The 17,080-nt window shown below is 45.0% G+C and overlaps 1 protein-coding gene across 3 annotated transcripts; it reads right to left on the reverse strand.

Annotated features, from left to right (window-relative positions):
• Positions 1 to 4,429: 4,429 nt before the first annotated feature.
• Positions 4,430 to 15,283, reverse strand: LOC133381366 (zinc finger protein 883-like). Of its 3 annotated transcripts, none has more exons than XM_061620400.1 (6): positions 15,016 to 15,283; positions 12,948 to 13,467; positions 12,488 to 12,563; positions 7,562 to 7,644; positions 7,091 to 7,217; positions 4,430 to 6,884 (listed from the first exon to the last, which is right to left on the reverse strand). In XM_061620400.1, the coding sequence occupies exons 2-6, from the start codon at positions 13,395 to 13,397 to the stop codon at positions 5,338 to 5,340; spliced, it is 2,283 nt and encodes a 760-aa protein (XP_061476384.1). In that variant the 5' UTR covers positions 13,398 to 13,467; positions 15,016 to 15,283; the 3' UTR covers positions 4,430 to 5,337. The 3 variants fall into 3 exon arrangements, with proteins under 3 accessions (XP_061476384.1, XP_061476385.1, XP_061476386.1); XM_061620401.1 differs by lacking the exon at positions 15,016 to 15,283 and adding an exon at positions 14,676 to 14,861; XM_061620402.1 differs by lacking the exons at positions 12,488 to 12,563; positions 15,016 to 15,283 and having other exon boundaries at positions 12,948 to 13,133.
• Positions 15,284 to 17,080: the final 1,797 nt, after the last annotated feature.

Genomic DNA, 17,080 nt, shown 5'->3' on the forward strand with positions numbered 1-17,080 from the left:
GAAACCTGTTGAGGTTCCCCCCTGCTTCGTGCATTCGGCTCAAGGGTGTCCAAGGGCCACACGAGCAGGGTGAGCTGATCCAGCGGAGATCCCCCACAACAACCAAGCTTGGGAACGGAGCTTCTTTCTCCCTTCCTCTCTGCAAAGCCAGGAAGCCACTTGGACATGCGAAGCGGGGATTCAAGGTCGGTCTGCAACGCTGCCTTGATCCATGATGGAAGTCAGTCGTCAATTGTATTTTGATAAGAACTCATCCCCCCCCCGTAGGTCAATCACTTTCCAGGACTGCGCATGGCGACCCTATGAATCAACGACCTCCCAAAGCATCTGTTATAAACCACCCTGTTCAGATCTTATAAGGTCAGGTCTGTTGCTTCCTTTACGGAATCAACCCTTCTCTTGTTTGGCCTTCCTCTTATTCTACTTCCTTCTGTTTTTCCAAACATTGTCTTTTCTAGTGAATCATTTATGATCAAAGTATGATAACCTCAGTTTCATCATTTTAGCTTCTAGTTATAGTTCTGGTTTAATTTGTTCTAACACCCAGTTATTTGTCTTTACACATGTTTAACGTGCTACTGATTTCGCTTTGACTGTATTATTCCTACATAAATTAAAATACATTCTCTGCCCTTCTGCTGATGTATTTGAAATAAATTATTTCCAAACTCTGCAGTTTCTTCCTGAAGCTTTGTGATGTGATTTCATATTTGCATGCTGCTTTTCTGACAGCCAAGTTGAGATCAAGGCATCTCACAATAGCAAAGCACGTACAAATAACATGAGAAGGAACATAAATTAACACTTAACACTGTGTCAAGAAACAAAACCACCATCATTCAAGCCAGCCCTATTTCTCAACTTGGGTGTATACTCACCCTCGTTTCTCATCAGGGAAACAGTTTTCTACACTCCAAGCATTAATATGGTGTACTTCTCTCAAGCTTTTTCATAGTTTCTGTCTTCAGTGAATTCTTTGATGGGAAGTGACACTTTTTTTTACAGCTGAAGCTGTTTCCACATTCCAAGTGTTTATATGGTTTCTCCCCTATATGAATACTGTGGTGGGAAGAAAAGGCTAGCGTCTCTGAAGCCCATTCCACATTTCAAGCATTTATGTGATTTCCCCCCAGTGTGAATTCTCTGATGAATAGTGAGCTGTCTTTTGACTGAAGCTATTTCCACATTCAAAGCATTTGTTTTCTCCCCTGTATAGGTGCTGTGATGAGTCTCTGAAGCCCTTTCCACACTCCAAACATGATGCTGCATGCCGATTACCCTTTTCATAGAGCCCCAGATCTCTTCCCTGGACAGTCAGTGCCTGTTCAGACCCCATTCCTAACTATGTTAATTTGGGGCTGTTTGACCCAATGTGCATCGCTTTGCTGTAGCTTCTCTTGAATCGCATTTGCAATTTTAATGCACATTCACTCACTTTGGAGATATCCTTCTGGGGCTCAATACAATCCTTTTTGTATTTTTACCACCCTGAACAAATTGGTGTCACCCACAAAAGTGTGGCCAACTCACTGCTCCCAATTAGCTCCAGAACATTTATGAACAAGTTTAAAAAACACCCAGCTTAATGCAGCTCTTTAGATGGATCCCACTTCTTACACCCCTCCCGTTGTGAGAAATGTCCATTGATTCCTACTCTCTGCTTCCTGTTCTTGAACCAGTTACTGATCCATAAGAGGACTTGCCCCCCCTTATCCCATGACATCTAAGTTTACTCAGTCTTTGCTGAGCGACATCAAAAGCTTTTTGACAGTACAAAATGTCTACTGAATCACCCCATCATACCTGCTTATCTCCAAGAAGTCTAAAAGGTTAGTGAGGCAGGATTTACCTTTGTGGAAGCTGAGTGTGTGAACTTGCCACCCCCATGTCCCATGAAACACATCTCCTTGAGAGGAGGGGGATCTTTTGCTAGGGATAAGAACAAGCTCTTTGCCCTGAAATGTGCCTAAATGGTGTGTGTATAACCCAAGAAATGCAGGCCCAAACCAGACTAAAGCAAAGCTTTCTTTTATTGAGAGAAAAGAGAAGAATAGCATTACAAAATTACTGGGTGCGTGGCAGCATTAATCGTTCATATCCTAATCCATTTATAACTTTAAACTAAAGAGATCAAAGGACCCTATTACTATAAAGAGTGACAGGTATGAGAACCTAGGCCCCGGAGTGGGTAGTGGAGTGCAGCTGAAGTGATGTGGAAGAGCTCTGACCCAAAATCAGGAAGGAATCTGTTTGCCTCAAGGCGTGTGCCGAAACACAGAATCCCTTCCTGGTTCTGTCCCTGCCATCCTGCGTTGCGTTCTTTGAGAGCGTTGTTACACGTGTTGGAGGTCAGATCGCCATTGCCCCCCTTCCCTGAACTCAAGCCTCTCTTCTTTAAAAGACACTTTTTTTCTCTCTACTCCCCTGAAAAGGAGGGGTCTGGGTATGAGGTGATTGTGTGTGTGTGTGTGTGAGTGCACGCATGCATGTTTCTTGCTGACCCTGAGAAACTCAGGCTACTTTCCTAAGGCTTTCTTTGAACAATGGGAGGATTCTGGTAGGCGTGAGGAAAGTCTGCCAAGGAAGAAGATAACAATTATTCCAGTTGCTCAGGACTGCATAACCAGCAAAACAAGGGGGTGCAGGGTGGGAATTACAGTCCGGCAGGCTCCAGGGCCTTGCACCTCGTAACGGCTTATTTTTCCAAACGGTCTTACGAATTTTATTTTTACTAATGTGTTCCACCAGTTTTCCTAGAAAAGATTTTACGCTAACCAGCCTGCAGTCTTACAGGCCTCCCCAAATCCTTTTTTGCATTGTCATATTCATCATCTTCTAGTCCTCAGTTAATGGAACCCAATTGTTCTGTGAGAGGAATAGGGGGTCTCCTCTCACCTCCCTTAACAAACTAGGATTCCCAGGATTCTTTTGGGAAACCATGATAGTTAAATAGTATAAGAGTACTTTAAATGTATGGTGTGGATGTGACCCACGTTTTGAGGAAGCTGGCACACACTTCATCTTTATTTAATTTTGGGTTTCTTGCGTAGTTCCAAGTTTTCCCCACAGGTTTTTCCTCGTTCTGTCCTTGGCCTTTTCATTGGGATAAGAGATTTCATGACTTGAACCTATCTCCCTGCCTTCATCAGTTCTAAAGCTGTTTGCCTCCTTTCTCTTCTAAGCCAGACTTCTAGGGCTGGGCTTTGCCCCATGAACAATTCTAAAATATAAAACTTTCTTATATTCATTTTTGCTTGTTTCCAGCTAAAGCTTATACTTAACTACTTTATGCTAATTCTTTTAAATATGTTATTCAGATATTCAAGAAATTACAAAAATAGAAGAAAAAAATCAAACTTAACAACTGTACAATGCTGGTTAGTATTATACCCAGTCATGTCTATAATATTATAACCAATTGGGGCACAATCCAATTGCTGTTTACGTCAGGCTGAGGGGAATTGGATGCAGCAGATCTCCAGCTGAGCTGGCTGGGCCCCGGCTCAGGTGGGCTACGCCGGCGTAAGTCCCTCAGCTGGGCTCAGCCGGGCTCAGCTGGGGTTCAGGCAGGCCAGCCCAGCTCAGCCAAGACTGGCGTAAATTAAGCTGGCATAAGCTGGTGTAAATCCTAAGAATGGAGCATTCCAGGAGTGTGTCAGGGGAGGGGCTGAGGTGACGGGTCTTAGGCCACATCCAACTCATGTTTGGAGCGCTCCTGCAGGTCCAAATTCAGGAAAATTTACGCCGGGAAAAAGGTCAAAGAAAATAAATACAATAGAAGTCAATACCGGTAGGGGTATTTTGGAGAGCAGGTGCTTACTTTCTGGTCCCTGCACGCAGCCCCTGGCTGAGCTGTCGTTCAGCCAATCCAGAGGCTCCTGAATTGGATGAGGTGGGACATTTTCTTCCTCCGGCTCCACTCACTCCAGCTTTCCCTGAGTTGGACTGCTGTGCCCATCTCCTCATAACGAAAGGTGTATCGATGGAGGTGCTGTCAGACAATTTGATCAGTTCAGATGTAAGTATCAAAACAACTCCATCTGAAAGTCAGTGTCCTGTCTTCTTGAGACTTTCACATGGTTTCATATAATTCTCCACTATTGCTATTTCATTCTTAAACATTTTTATCTGGACTAATTTTCTATTTAGATTTTTCTGGATCCTGTTTCACAGACATCAGACCAATCTTTAGTAACATGCATCTAAAACCACCAGAGCCTGCTTCCTGGAACTCTTGTCTGTATTGATATCCATGTTCTTCTTTTAAATGAAAAGACCATGTAGATAGGACAGCGGAAAATTTAGCATGCTTTTAAGAGGGCTGGTGGAGTTTAAGTGTGCCAATGCAGGACTCGGAAATAATTAAATATAATTAATATTAATCCTGTATGTTATAATATTTGCATGTACCAGCCGTTTTATCAGATGCTTTCATATAGTCTATTCGCCTCTTTATTTTCCCATTTGATGTTTGTATTTATTTTACATGCATATACTGTTCCTTATATTTCTCCCTTCCCCAGGATTCATATTGACTGGTGTTCTGAAGTACAGTAGGGGCCCGCTTCTTGGCATTCTGCTAATACGGTGGTCAGGCATGCTGGGAAGAGTGGGAGGCGGGGAAGCTTCTTGGTGCCGGCTGCAGCAGCGCTGTCTGCCTCAGCCCTGGACCAGGACACCCGGAGCTGGCCGGAGGAGGAGGAGAAAGAAGCAGCGCCAGCCTCTCTTCCCCCCTCTCTCCGGCCTGCAGCAAGGGCAAAGTGGGCCGGACCGAAGAGGCGAGCCTCCCGGTGCAGCCAATGCCGAGGGCAGTGCCAGGAGGTAGGGCTCAACGAGGAGGCACCAGAACCCGCTTTGTAGATGTACCCGTAGGTCCCCCTCCCCATCTTGCAGCCCTCGTACTCGAAGAGGCCTGCTGAAGGCATTGGGGAGAAGGGGGACGAGGAGAGGGAGGAGGCCCCCGATGCTGCCACAATGTGGACCATCCAGGTGAAGGCGGGGGTGGGGGGAAAGGGAGGGTGCCGCATGCGCGGGGAAGAGGCGGGAGTGTAGGGGGAGAATGGAAGCAGCTGCTGGTGGTACGGCTACTCCCCTCAGCCGGCTGAAGAGCCAAACAGGCAAACCGCACCAAAAAAAGAAAACACCCAACAGCCCTCATCGCTGCTTCTGATGGCCTGGCTACAGCCCACTCATAAGGCGGGTTAGGTTCCAGCCCCTGCCTAACGCTGCCTTTGATCCACTTTTTGGCGATTTTCACTTTTCGGTGGGGGTCTGGAACCTAACCCACCTTATGAGTGGGGCCCTATTGTATTTGAAACAAATATATCCAAAGTCTTTCTATGCAGTCTCCCCTTTGTGAAATCTTTGATGGGAAGCAAGACCTTTCTTGCAGCTGAAGCTCTTTCCACATTCCAAGCATTTATGTAGTTTCTCCCCAGTGTGAATTCTTTGATGAAAGGAAAAGCTGGAGTTGTGGCGGAAGTTTTTTCCACATTCCAAGCATTTATGTGGTTTCTCCCCAGTGTGAATTCTTTGATGGGAAGAAAGGCTAGAAATGCGAAGGAAGCTCTTTCCACATTCCAAGCATTTATATGGCCTCTCCCCTGTATGAATTCTTTGATGGGAAGTAAGATGATCACTGCGAAGGAAGCTCTTTCCACATTCCAGGCATTTATATGGTTTGTCCCCTGTATGAATTCTTTGATGGCATGTGAATGTTTTCTTGCAGCTGAAGTCCTTTCCACATTCCAAGCATTTATATGTTTTCTCCCCTGTGTGAATATTTTGATGATTGGTAAGCTGCATCTTCCACATAAAGCTCTTTCCACATTCCATGCATTTATGTGGTTTCTCCTTGGTATGAATTCTATGATGGGAAGAAAGGTCAGAACTGTTATCGAAGGTCTTTCCACATTCCACGCATTTATATGGTTTGTCCCCACTGTGAGTTATTTGATGGCGAGTGAGAGAGGTATTTCTACTGAAGCTCTTTCCACATTCCATGCATTGATATGGTTTCTCCCTAGTGTGTGTTCTTTGATGATGAATGAGTCCATACTTGCGGGTAAAGCTCTTTCCACATGTCAAGCAGTTATATGGTTTCTCCCCAGTATGCATTTTTTGATGGCAAGAAAGGTTAAAACGCGAACTTAGGCTCATTCCACACTCCAAGCATTGATATGGTTTCTCCCCTGTGTGAATTCCTTGATGTCGAGTGAGATTTGTTTTCTGTGTGAAGCTCTTTCCACATTGCATGCATTGATATGGTTTCTCCCCTGTATGGATTCTATTATGGGCAATAAGGTCAGAACTGTAAAGGAAGCTTTTTCCACATTCCAAACATTTATATGGTTTCTCACCTCTGTGAATTCTATCATGGTAAGTGAGACTGCTGTTATGCGTGAAGCTCTTTCCACACTCCAAGCACTTATATGGTTTCTCCCCTGTGTGAATTCTTTGATGGTAAGTGAGAATTTTCTTGCAGCTGAAGCTCTTTCCACACTCCAAGCACTTATATGGTTTCTCCCCTGTGTGAATTATTAGATGGTAAGAGTGTCTATCCTTACAAATGAGGCCCTTTTCACATTCCAGGCAGTTATCTCGTTTCTTGCCTTTGTTGTTTATGCAGTGGGGTTTGCATGTTCTTTTAGAATTGAGACTTTTCCAATAACCAGAATACTTACTTCTTTTCTTCCTTTTCTCTGCTTTTTCTCGGACTGAAATTTCATGGCACACACTGCCCTGAGAAGCAAAGGATCGATTTCTCCTCTTCTCTTTTGTGCCAGTTTTCATTCTCTGCTCTCCCCTCTTTTTAGATCTGTCTCTTTCCTGTGTCTCTTTCCCATGTAATTCTCCCTTATTCTTTGTTTCCCATTCGTCACCATCTACAAGGAAGAGAGAAACTGATAACCTGAGGAACACTTCAACACTTGTGATAAAGGATGAAATCAAAGGACTTAGGTGGTTTAAGAGTCTGTTGTCTGGCATTCACTGACATGTGGAGTTGGATTTGGACGATGGAGATTGGGTCCATCACATCTAGAAATGTGGAATTTGGAAACAGGCATTATGATCCAACAGGGAGCCTTACCGAGAGAGGCCACAATCCCAAAATTCTCCTCCATGACTTCCCTATGCAGAGCTCTGTGGTCAGGATCCAGCAGGGCCCACTCCTCTTCTGTGAAATGCACAGCCACATCCTCAAAGGACACCGGACTCTGAATGAAAAAGAATTTTCCCCTCATAGATTAACAAAAATATTTGTCTACTACCTAAATCCAAAAAGCTAGTTAAGGTCACATTGGTCACTATTCTCAGATTTTTATGAAACCTCCTAGAGTGGCATTTCAAGGAGAGAGAATTCTTTAGGCCCAGGGAGGTGAGGGAGAGGCACCCAGAATGTGCTCTTGCATTCTGCAAATACCTCTTTGCTGCCTGGATGGCAGACAATTCACCCATTTTGATATCTGGCCCCAACCACCACAGGCATGTGGCCCCTGGAAAGTTGCCTAGCTGGGAATGTGGCCCTTGGTTTGAAAATGTTTCCGCTCCCCTGCCTTACCTGATCTGGTTCCACAGCAGCTCCTTCTACTCCAATGGAAAGAGTTGGTGGCTGAGAAGATTTTGTTGGCATCTTTCCATCTCCTGCAGAGGCAAAGTTGATAGAAAGCCATTAGCACATGCTTATCTCAGAGGTGGCACCTCAAAACAAACATGGGCATTAGAAAGAGTTTTACCTGCTCAGTGAATGAATAAAAGTTTACTGTTTAAAGCCACAGGTTGCATAGACCACCACAACAGAGATACAACAATCATTTGGCCTTTTGCCTATACCAGAGAAAACAGAAAAATAGTACAGGCAGGTATCACGGAATTGCAGGGATGGTGTCAGGAAGGCTAAAGCTGAGAATGAACTGAGGTTAGTGAGGGATGCTAAAAGCAACAAAAAAGCTTTCTTTAGGTACGTCCATAGAAAAGACAGAGAAAAGAAATGGTGGCACAGCAACTCAGTGAGGATGGCAAATTATAACAGATGACAAAGAAAAGGCAGAAGTGCTCAATTCCTACTTTGGCTCAGTCTTCTCCCAAGAAAGGATCTCTGACCTTCCCGGGAAACATGAAGTAGAAGGGGCAGGATTGGAGCTTGAGATTGATAGACAAACGGTCAAAGAATACCTAATCACTTTGAACGAGTTCAAATCAGCAGGTGCCGACAAACTACATCCTAGAGCAGTGTTTCCCAAACTGTGGGACTCCAGATGTTGCTGGACTACAGTTCCCATCATTCCTTGCCATTAGCCATGCTGGCTGGAGCTGATGGGAACTGTAGTCCAGCAACATCTGGAGTCCCACAGTTTGGGAAACACTGTCCTAGAGTACTGAAGGAACTGTCTGAATAACTCTCAGAACCGCTGTCTATTATCTTTGTGAAAGCATGGAGGACTGGTAAAGTGCCGGATGACTGGAGGAGAGCTAATGTTGTCCCTATCTTCAAAAAGAAGGAACAAGGGAACTATAGACCAGTCAGCCTAACATCAATCACCGGAAAAACTCTGGAGATTATAAAGCAGTGAATCTGTAAGCACCTTGAAAGCAATGCAGTGATTACTAGGAGCCAACATGGATTTATGAAGAACAAATTTATTTATTTATTATTTTATTTATACCCCGCCCTTCCTTCCAGCAGGAGCCTAGGGTGGCAAATCTTGCCAAACTAATATTATCTCATTTTTTGATCAGGTAACCTCCTTTGTAGACTGTGGGAATACTGTGAACATAATATACCTCAACTTCAGCAAAGCTTTTGACAAAGTGCCCCATCATATTCTGATTAGCAAGCTAGCTAAATGTGGGCTGGATGGAACAACTATCAGGGGGATCCACAGTTGGCTCCATAATCGTGCTGAAAGAATGCTTATCAATGGTTCCTTCTCAAACTGGGCGGAAGTAATGAGTGGGGTACCATAGGGTACCCAGTGCTCTTCAATATTTTTATTAACGACTTGGATGAGGAGGTACAGAGTATGCTTTTCAAATTTGCAGATGATACAAAATAGGGGGCATAGCTAATACTGTGGAAGACAGAAACAAAATTCAAAGGGACCTTGATAGGCTGGAGCATTGGGCTGAAAACAACAGAATGAAATTCAACAGGGATAAATGCAAAGTTCCACACCTAGGAAAAAGAAACCAAATGCACAGTTATAAGATGGGGGATACTTGGCTCAGCAAGAAAACATGTGAGAAGGATCTTGGAATTGTCGTTGATCACAAGCTGAATATGAGCCAACAGTGCGATGTGGCTGCAAAAAAGGAAAATGCTATATTAGGCTGCATTAACAGAAGTATAGTTTCCAAATTGTGAGAAGTATTAGTTCCCCTCTATGCAGCACTGCTTAGGCCTCATCTTGAGTACTGCATCCAGTTCTGGTCTCCGCACTTCAAAAAGGATGCAGACAAACTGGAACAGGTTCAGAGGAGGGCAACAAGGATGATCAGGGGACTGGAAACAAAGTCCTATGAGGAGAGACTGAAAGAACTGGGCATGTTTAGCCTGGAGAAGACTGAGGGGAGATATGATAGCACTCTTCAAGTACACGAAAGTTTGTCACACAGAGGAGGGCCAAGATCTCTTCTCAATCATCCCAGAGTGCAGGACACGGAATAATGGGCTCAAGTTGCAGGAAGCCAGATTTCGACTAGACATCAGGAAAAACTTCCGAACTGTTAGAGCCATACAACAATGGAACCAATGACCTAGAGAGGTAGTGGGCTCTCTGACACTGGAGGCATTCAAGAGGCAGCTGGACAGCCATCTGTCGGGAATGCTTTAGTTTGGATTCCTGCACTGAGCAGGGGGTTGGACTCAATGGCCTTGTAGGCCCCTTCCAACTCTACTATTCTGTGATTCTGTGATACTCCCCTAACAATGTAAATCACAAATTAACTCTCTACATATCTATAAAGATGTTTAAAATACAACAGAACAAAAACACATCCCACCTCCCTACTTTTTGGGGATCTGGCTCACATTTTCTTAGCTGTCAGAGGAAATTTTGCTACTTGGTTGGTAACGCAGTCATCTTTGCCTGCAATCAGGGATCATACCTGGTCCAGGAGGGCTCTGCGTGACAGACACCGTGTACCCACTAAGCCAGCTTTCCCAACCAGTGTGCCTCCAGATGTTGTTGGACCACAATTCCCATCTTTCCTGACCATTGGCAATGCTGGCTGAGGATGATGGGAGTTGTGGTCCAACAACATCTGGAGGCACACCGGTTGGGAAAGGCTGCACTAATCGTTTGAAACATGGAGCGCTTGTGTGGGTGTGTTTCCCCCCCTCAGAGTGCTTCTCTAGACATCGCTTTGCAGTGGCCTATACCTGCACCGAATGTTGACGTGGCAGCTATTTCGCTCCTATCCGTACACATGGGCGGGCGTGGACTTCGCAGGAGTGCACACGGGCATTGCCAACGCCCTCCTCTCAATTAGTGTTTCCATCCCCATTGTGGGATGTATGCAGGTATTTGTTTACCTGTGTCCACAGGCTATACATATATATTTGAGATACATATATATTTAACCGTATGAACCAGCAACCTCCAGTAGCATCTGTCATGAACCACCCTGTTCAGATCTTGTAAATTCAGGTCTGTGGCTTCCTTTATGGAATCAATCCATCTCTTGTTTGGCCTTCCTCTTTTTCTACTCCCTTCTGTTTTTCCCAACATTATGGTCTTTTCTAGTGAATCATGTCTTCTCACGATGTGTCCAAAGTATGATAACCTCAGTTTCATCATTTTAGCTTCTAATGACAGTTCTAGTTTAATATATATATTTGAGTCTATACCAGACTCTCCCCAAACAGTGGGTTAATTAACATTGTGTGTGTATTGTGCTGGGCCCACCATCAGCCCACTATATATATATTTATTGTTACGGTTGGTGACCAGCATAAGAGAAAAGGAAAAAGGGAAGGAAAATGTATAAAACAAAACTAATGGAGGGGGAAAAAATTATCCCAATATATACAAAGGTAGAATACAATATAGGACCCTCCGTGGCGCAGAGTGGTAAGCGGCGGTAACGCAGCCGAGGCTCTGCTCACGGCCGGTGTTCGATTCCAACGGAAGGAGGAAGTCGAATCTCCGGTAAAAGGGGTCGAGGTCCACTCAGCCTTCCATCCATCCGCGGTCGGTAAAATGAGTACCCGGCATATGCTGGGGGGGGGGGGGGTAAAGAAAGGCCAGGGAAGGAACTGGCAATCCCACCCCATATATACGGTCTGCCTAGTAAACATCGCAAGACGTCACCCTAAGAGTCGGAAACGACTCGCACTATAAGTGAGGGGACACCTTTACCTTTAGAATACAATAAAAAGGGATAGAATAAAATCAAATAAGGTTGTTAAAAATATAAACATTGTAGAATAAAATTATGTTATGTTATATTAAAACATGATATTATAAAACAGAGTTGTCAAAGACATAATTATGAGATCCCAGCAAAGGACAGGAGTTACGAGATAGCTAGATTCAGTTTGTGGAGAATTTTAATCGCTGCAGCACAAAATTTGGCTACACTGCGAGTAGTGTCAATACTTTGAACAGAGAGAAGGACATAATATGCATATATATATATATATATATATATATGAATGAGTCTATACCATATAAAGATAGATATAAATATAGTCCACCATCAGCCCACTGGAAGCAGAAGCTTGATCTGCCCCCCTCAGGCCATAGCTCTACTTTCCATGCAGAGGGTCTCCAGCGCAATCCCTGGCATTTCATGACCGCATCCATGGGAAACATCATGCTGGTATCTGGCAAAGAGCCCAAATTAATACATTTCATTTTATTTGTAAATAAGATTTTCTCCCCTACTTCTTGACAAAGGAGCCCAGACCGGCATACATCAAAATGTTAAAACAAATGTACTGCCTTCAAGTCGATTCCGACTTACGGTGACCTTATGAATAGGGTTTTCATGGTAAACGGTGTTCAGAGGGGCTTTACCATTGCCTTCCTCTGAGGCTGAGAGGCAGCGACTGGCCCAAGGTCACCCAGGGAGCTTCATGGCTGTGGGGATTTGAACCCTGGTCTTCCAGGTCGTAATCCAACACCATAATAACCACTACACCACACTGGCTCAACGAAGCTTAAAATATAATAAAAACATTCCAAAACCATTAAAACTGTTGAGAAGCATTTAAAAACTATAAAACCATTTAAAAACATTTTAAAACGTTTACAGCATCTAGAAAACGGAAGGGCTGTGAGAGAACCCTTCTTGAAATCACAGAAAGCCCCTGCCAGTCAGTGTAGACAGTACTAAATGGATCATTGGTCTGACTCGGTAGAAGGCCGCTAGCTACGTTCCTGGTTTTGAACTCTGTCTTCCCTCAGAAGATTGAGGAGTTTGTTGATTTCTTTCAAAACCAACACATAGAGACTTAACTGAGATACACCCCATTAATCCTTACCCAGCAGCCTCTGCATGGTGTCCAGTGGAGTCTTCTCTGCCACATCAGAGGCAACTTCTGCAACCAGACCCTTTACCTGAAACAGCAGGAAGGATTGAAGACGTCGAAGGGGGAGGATTAGAAAAAGAATGAGAGGAGCAAAAACCTGAGGGGCACTGGATATTCCTGCTTGGATGATTTCGGGAAAAAGTTGGAAAATGAGTACATCTCTTTATTTATTTCTTAAATTTATATCCCACTTTTCCTCAAAGTGGCATACAAACATGGTTCTCCCTCTCCCAAAGTTACCTTCACAACAACCTTTGACAATCTCTGACATTCTGAGCCGCCTTGAACAATCGACATCTGAGGTAGCCAACTTGTGCCCTCCCCCATGTTGCTGTGATGATACAAGTTTTAGTTTAACAACAACTGGAGGGCGACGCTTTGGCTGCCTCTGATCTAGATGATACCCTCTCACCTGCTGCTCTTCCTGCTTCTTTTCCTCTGCCTGGCTCAGGAGGAAACCTTCCACCAGGGCCACTGCCTGGGAACTGGTCTCTGCTCCACATTCCCTCACCCAGATCTCCATCTCCGGTGGAAGGATCCTCAGGAACTGCTCCAGGATCACCAAGTCCAGGATCTGAGTTTTTGTGTGTAGCTCTGGCTTCAGCCACACATGACAGAGATTGTGGAGCCGACTGCAAACCTCTCTAGGTCCCACAGCCTCCTGGTAATGGAACTGCCTGAAACACTGACACTGGACATGTGAGCTGAAGGTGTTCTCTTCGCAATGGATCTTCTGCATGGTGCTTTCCCAGAATTCCCCACTGCTCCAAGTCTTGATGGTATTGAGGCCTCTTCCTTCTTCAGGGGCAGCTGAGTCTCCCTCTTCCATCTTTGAACTGTGTTTTATCAAAGCCTCCAACATGGCAAAAGGATCTTCTTTGTCTTTTTAGTCCCAAGATGAAGGTTGTTGTAATTGGAGGTGCTACCAAGCCCTGCAAAGCCAAAACATTGTTCTATTTACACTGTCAGGGCAGGAACATTTTTCCCTGAGCAAGTGTGGATGAGTCAGAAGGAAAGACTGCTGAATAATGGTCCTCAGAGAAATTAGGAACTGGAGGGGGGGGAGTTCAGGGATTTAAAATCTTAAGCCTGGTGGAGGATCCGAAGATCTAGCATCTGTCCTGCTGGTCTGTCCCTTACGATTCCTACCCTTCTGTGCAGAGTTCCTCTCTTGGCCTTCATAGAATCATAGAATAGTAGAGTTGGAAGGGGCCTATAAGGCCATCGAGTCCAACCCCCTGCTCAATGCAGGAATTCCACTACACCAAATTGAACTTGGTTTAAATTAAGACTGTTGCTCAGCTAAAGGAATCTCAGCTGATGCATTGTCTCAATTGTAGATGGTTTATTAATCCATTGAATCCACATATGTTTAAGACCTACATTCCTGATGAAAACTTATTTTTTCCTTTGATTTGACATATTTTAAATTATGTCATATAAAACACTTTCCCCCTGCATCTGTGATCTGGTACACTGCTTCTATATATGGAGGTTCTATTGCTTGCACAGCTATTCATATTACTCTAACACCACCCATTTGCTATATACCTGCCCCCCTTTTCTTCCTCTTCCTTTCTTTGTCCATATCCTATTACACAGACTCATCAACACACCACAACCTCATCCAGCTGCCTTCCCACCCTTATTGTCACATATCTCTAATAGTAGACTGTTGTCATCTATGGTTTTTAAGCTCTGCATTAACCCTGTCAATGTCTTCTAGCATTTAATGCCTTAGGCTGCAATGCAAACCCTCGATTTGCCAAAAATGTGGCTGGGCAGAAGCATCCCCAGCAGGAAGTGGGCCCATGGAAAACATTGCAATGGGGTACTCAGCCGGCACAGGACCCAGGAGCTCCCTAGCCTGCTCCACTCTTCAGGGCTATGCCAGGTCAAGGGTGGCACAGCCCACAGCAGGCTTTTGCCTCTCCCCCCCCTCCCGTTGCCCGCATCCCAGAAGAGCAAGGGGCCTGTAGATGGGATCGTGGTTCCCTTGCAACTCCACCCCTGCCTAGCTGGGCTTTCCATTGCTTCGTTGACCTTTTTAATTTTAATTTCCCTTTAACGCATCTTGTTTATTTTCATTTCTGGTCTTGCATATTTGTTTCTTTTGATTACAATACTGCGTTTCCCGTACCGATTTCTGTTCAGTCTGCAAACACTCCCTTTCGTGTCTGAATGCGCACATGCGAGTCAGCCGCCCCGCCTGGAAACTGCCTGATTAACCGGGGCACGGATTCTAACCAGAGTGCAACTGAAGATTCACTGCCAGTGATCGACGTAGCGTTGCCAGACCAGCCTTGAATCCCCGCCTCCCATGTCAATGCGGCCTCCTGGCTTTGCAGAGGAAGGCAAAAAGAAGCCCCCCCCCCCGGTTTGGTTGTGGGTCAGTCCAACAGGCCTCCTCCGCACCTTCCCCCTGCGTCCATAGGGCACCCCTTGAGCCAAACGCACAAAATGGGGAGGGGGAAACTCACTGGGTTTCAGGAGGGGCCACCGACGGATGCAGCACCTGGGAAAGACAGAGGCTCCTTCTCCCCCCCCCCCTCGGGAAGCCAGGCAGGGAGGAGCTTCGGAGGGAGGGGCTCTTGCTCTGGAGGGAAGCGCCCCCACCCCAAATCCCCTTCCGCTCTAGGAATCGAGCCCTGTCCCTTTTAAACCTTGCAATTCTCAATACTGGGAGTCCCTCTCTGTGAGCTGGAGCCCAAGGAGGAGACATGCCCAGCACGCAGCCGGGAGTTTTGGCCTCTTTCGGCCTGCTGGAGACTCAGCGACAGTTCAGGTTCCCAAACGAAGATGGCGATGCAAAAGGGAAGGGGGCAGAAACTGAAGAGGGACCAAAGAGGTTTGGGAGCAGAGTGACTCCACCATCCATCCATTCCTCTTCCCAGGCGAACTCCGGGAACTGTCGCTCTCTGAGGGGAATTTTGGGCCTCCTGAGATCTCGCAACACCTTTCGCAACTAGTTTTGAAGTGGCTTTGTCACCATTTCCCTCTAAACAGACGCGTGAGGCTGGGCTTTGCTACATACCATTTTCTCGTTTTGTTTTTGCTTATTTCCAGACCAGGCTCTTACTTCACTATTTAGAGCGGTAGGAGGATGGAACCAGTGACCTAGGGAGGTGGTGGGCTCTTCAATACTGGAGGCCTTCAAGAGGCAGCTGGACAGCCACCTGTCCAGGATGCTTTAAGTTAGATTCCTGAATTAAGCAGGGGGTTGGACTAGATGGCCTTAGCGACACCTTCCAACTCTTCGATGATTTTATTCTAGGGGTGTGTGTGGGTGTGCGTGATTCAGATATGAAAAGGACTATAACAACAGAAAAGTTTCAAAATTAGCAATTGTACAATACTGTTTAACATTATACATAAGCCGGTCTGTAATATTTTAACCAAGTAGGCCTCACCATAACAAACTGGGTTGACATATGTGTGGTTACCGGGTTATCAATTTATTTATTTTTCTTTTTTCTGTCATTTGACTTCAGTACACACATCCCATGAATGATGCTGCACTCAAATGAGATGTGGTTCTCTGTCTAGGATAAATCTCATAGTCTAATCATATACTTTTACAATCTGTGCATTTATTTACCCTGCTTTTACTCAGTCTTACGTTGAGGGCCACAGCCTGTTGGACGTTTCTATAATAAATCTAGAGATGCCAAAAGATCCAGCAGCATTAACTGGAAGGGTAAACTTTTGGATATGCTCTCTGGACACATTGACACCACATGGCTTTCACCTGGAAGACAGTACAACATCACTTCTCTTCTGCAAAGGAAGCCCCTCTGAGCATTCCATCCTCAAAGCTCTATAACTGCCACCTTGGTAACAGGATTTGTATGTTAGCAGCTGATGAAGGCGGAAGCCAAAATGTTTTGCTAATAAAATAAAAGCCTCTGTTTTACTAACACAATTATGAGTATCTATATATAAACATGCTGTAGATTTCTCTTTGGCTGTATTATTCTTACACCTTTCATAAAACTAAAATTCATTGGTCTCCTGCAGATGCATTTGAAACATTTCTGAAGCCTTTATATGGATTCTCCCTACTGTGAATTCTTTGACTAGAATCATAGTAGAGTTGGAAGGGACCAACCCCCTGCTCAATGCAGGAATCCAAATCAAAGCATTCCCAACAGATGGCTGTCCAGCTGCCTCTTGAATGCCTCCAGTGTTGGAGAGCCCACTACCTCTCTAGGTAATTGGTTCCATTGTCGTATGGCTCTAACAGGAAGTTTTTCCTGATGTCCAGTTGAAATCTGGCTTCCTGCAACTTGAGCCCATTATTCCGTGTCCTGCTCTCTGGGATGATCAAGAAGAGATCTTGGCCCTCCTCTGTGTGACAACCTTTCATGTACTTGAAGAGTACTATCATATCTCCCCTCAGTCTTCCCTTCTCCATGCCCAGTTCTTTCAGTCTCTCCTCATAGAGCTTTGTTTCCAGTCCCCTGATAATCCTATTTGCCCTCCTCTGAACCTGTTCCAGTTTGTCCGCATCCTTCTTGAAGTGCGGAGACCAGAACTGCAGTACTC

The sequence above is a fragment of the Rhineura floridana genome, chromosome 3 (assembly GCF_030035675.1).
Source record: "Rhineura floridana isolate rRhiFlo1 chromosome 3, rRhiFlo1.hap2, whole genome shotgun sequence".
Taxonomy (NCBI): domain Eukaryota; kingdom Metazoa; phylum Chordata; class Lepidosauria; order Squamata; family Rhineuridae; genus Rhineura; species Rhineura floridana.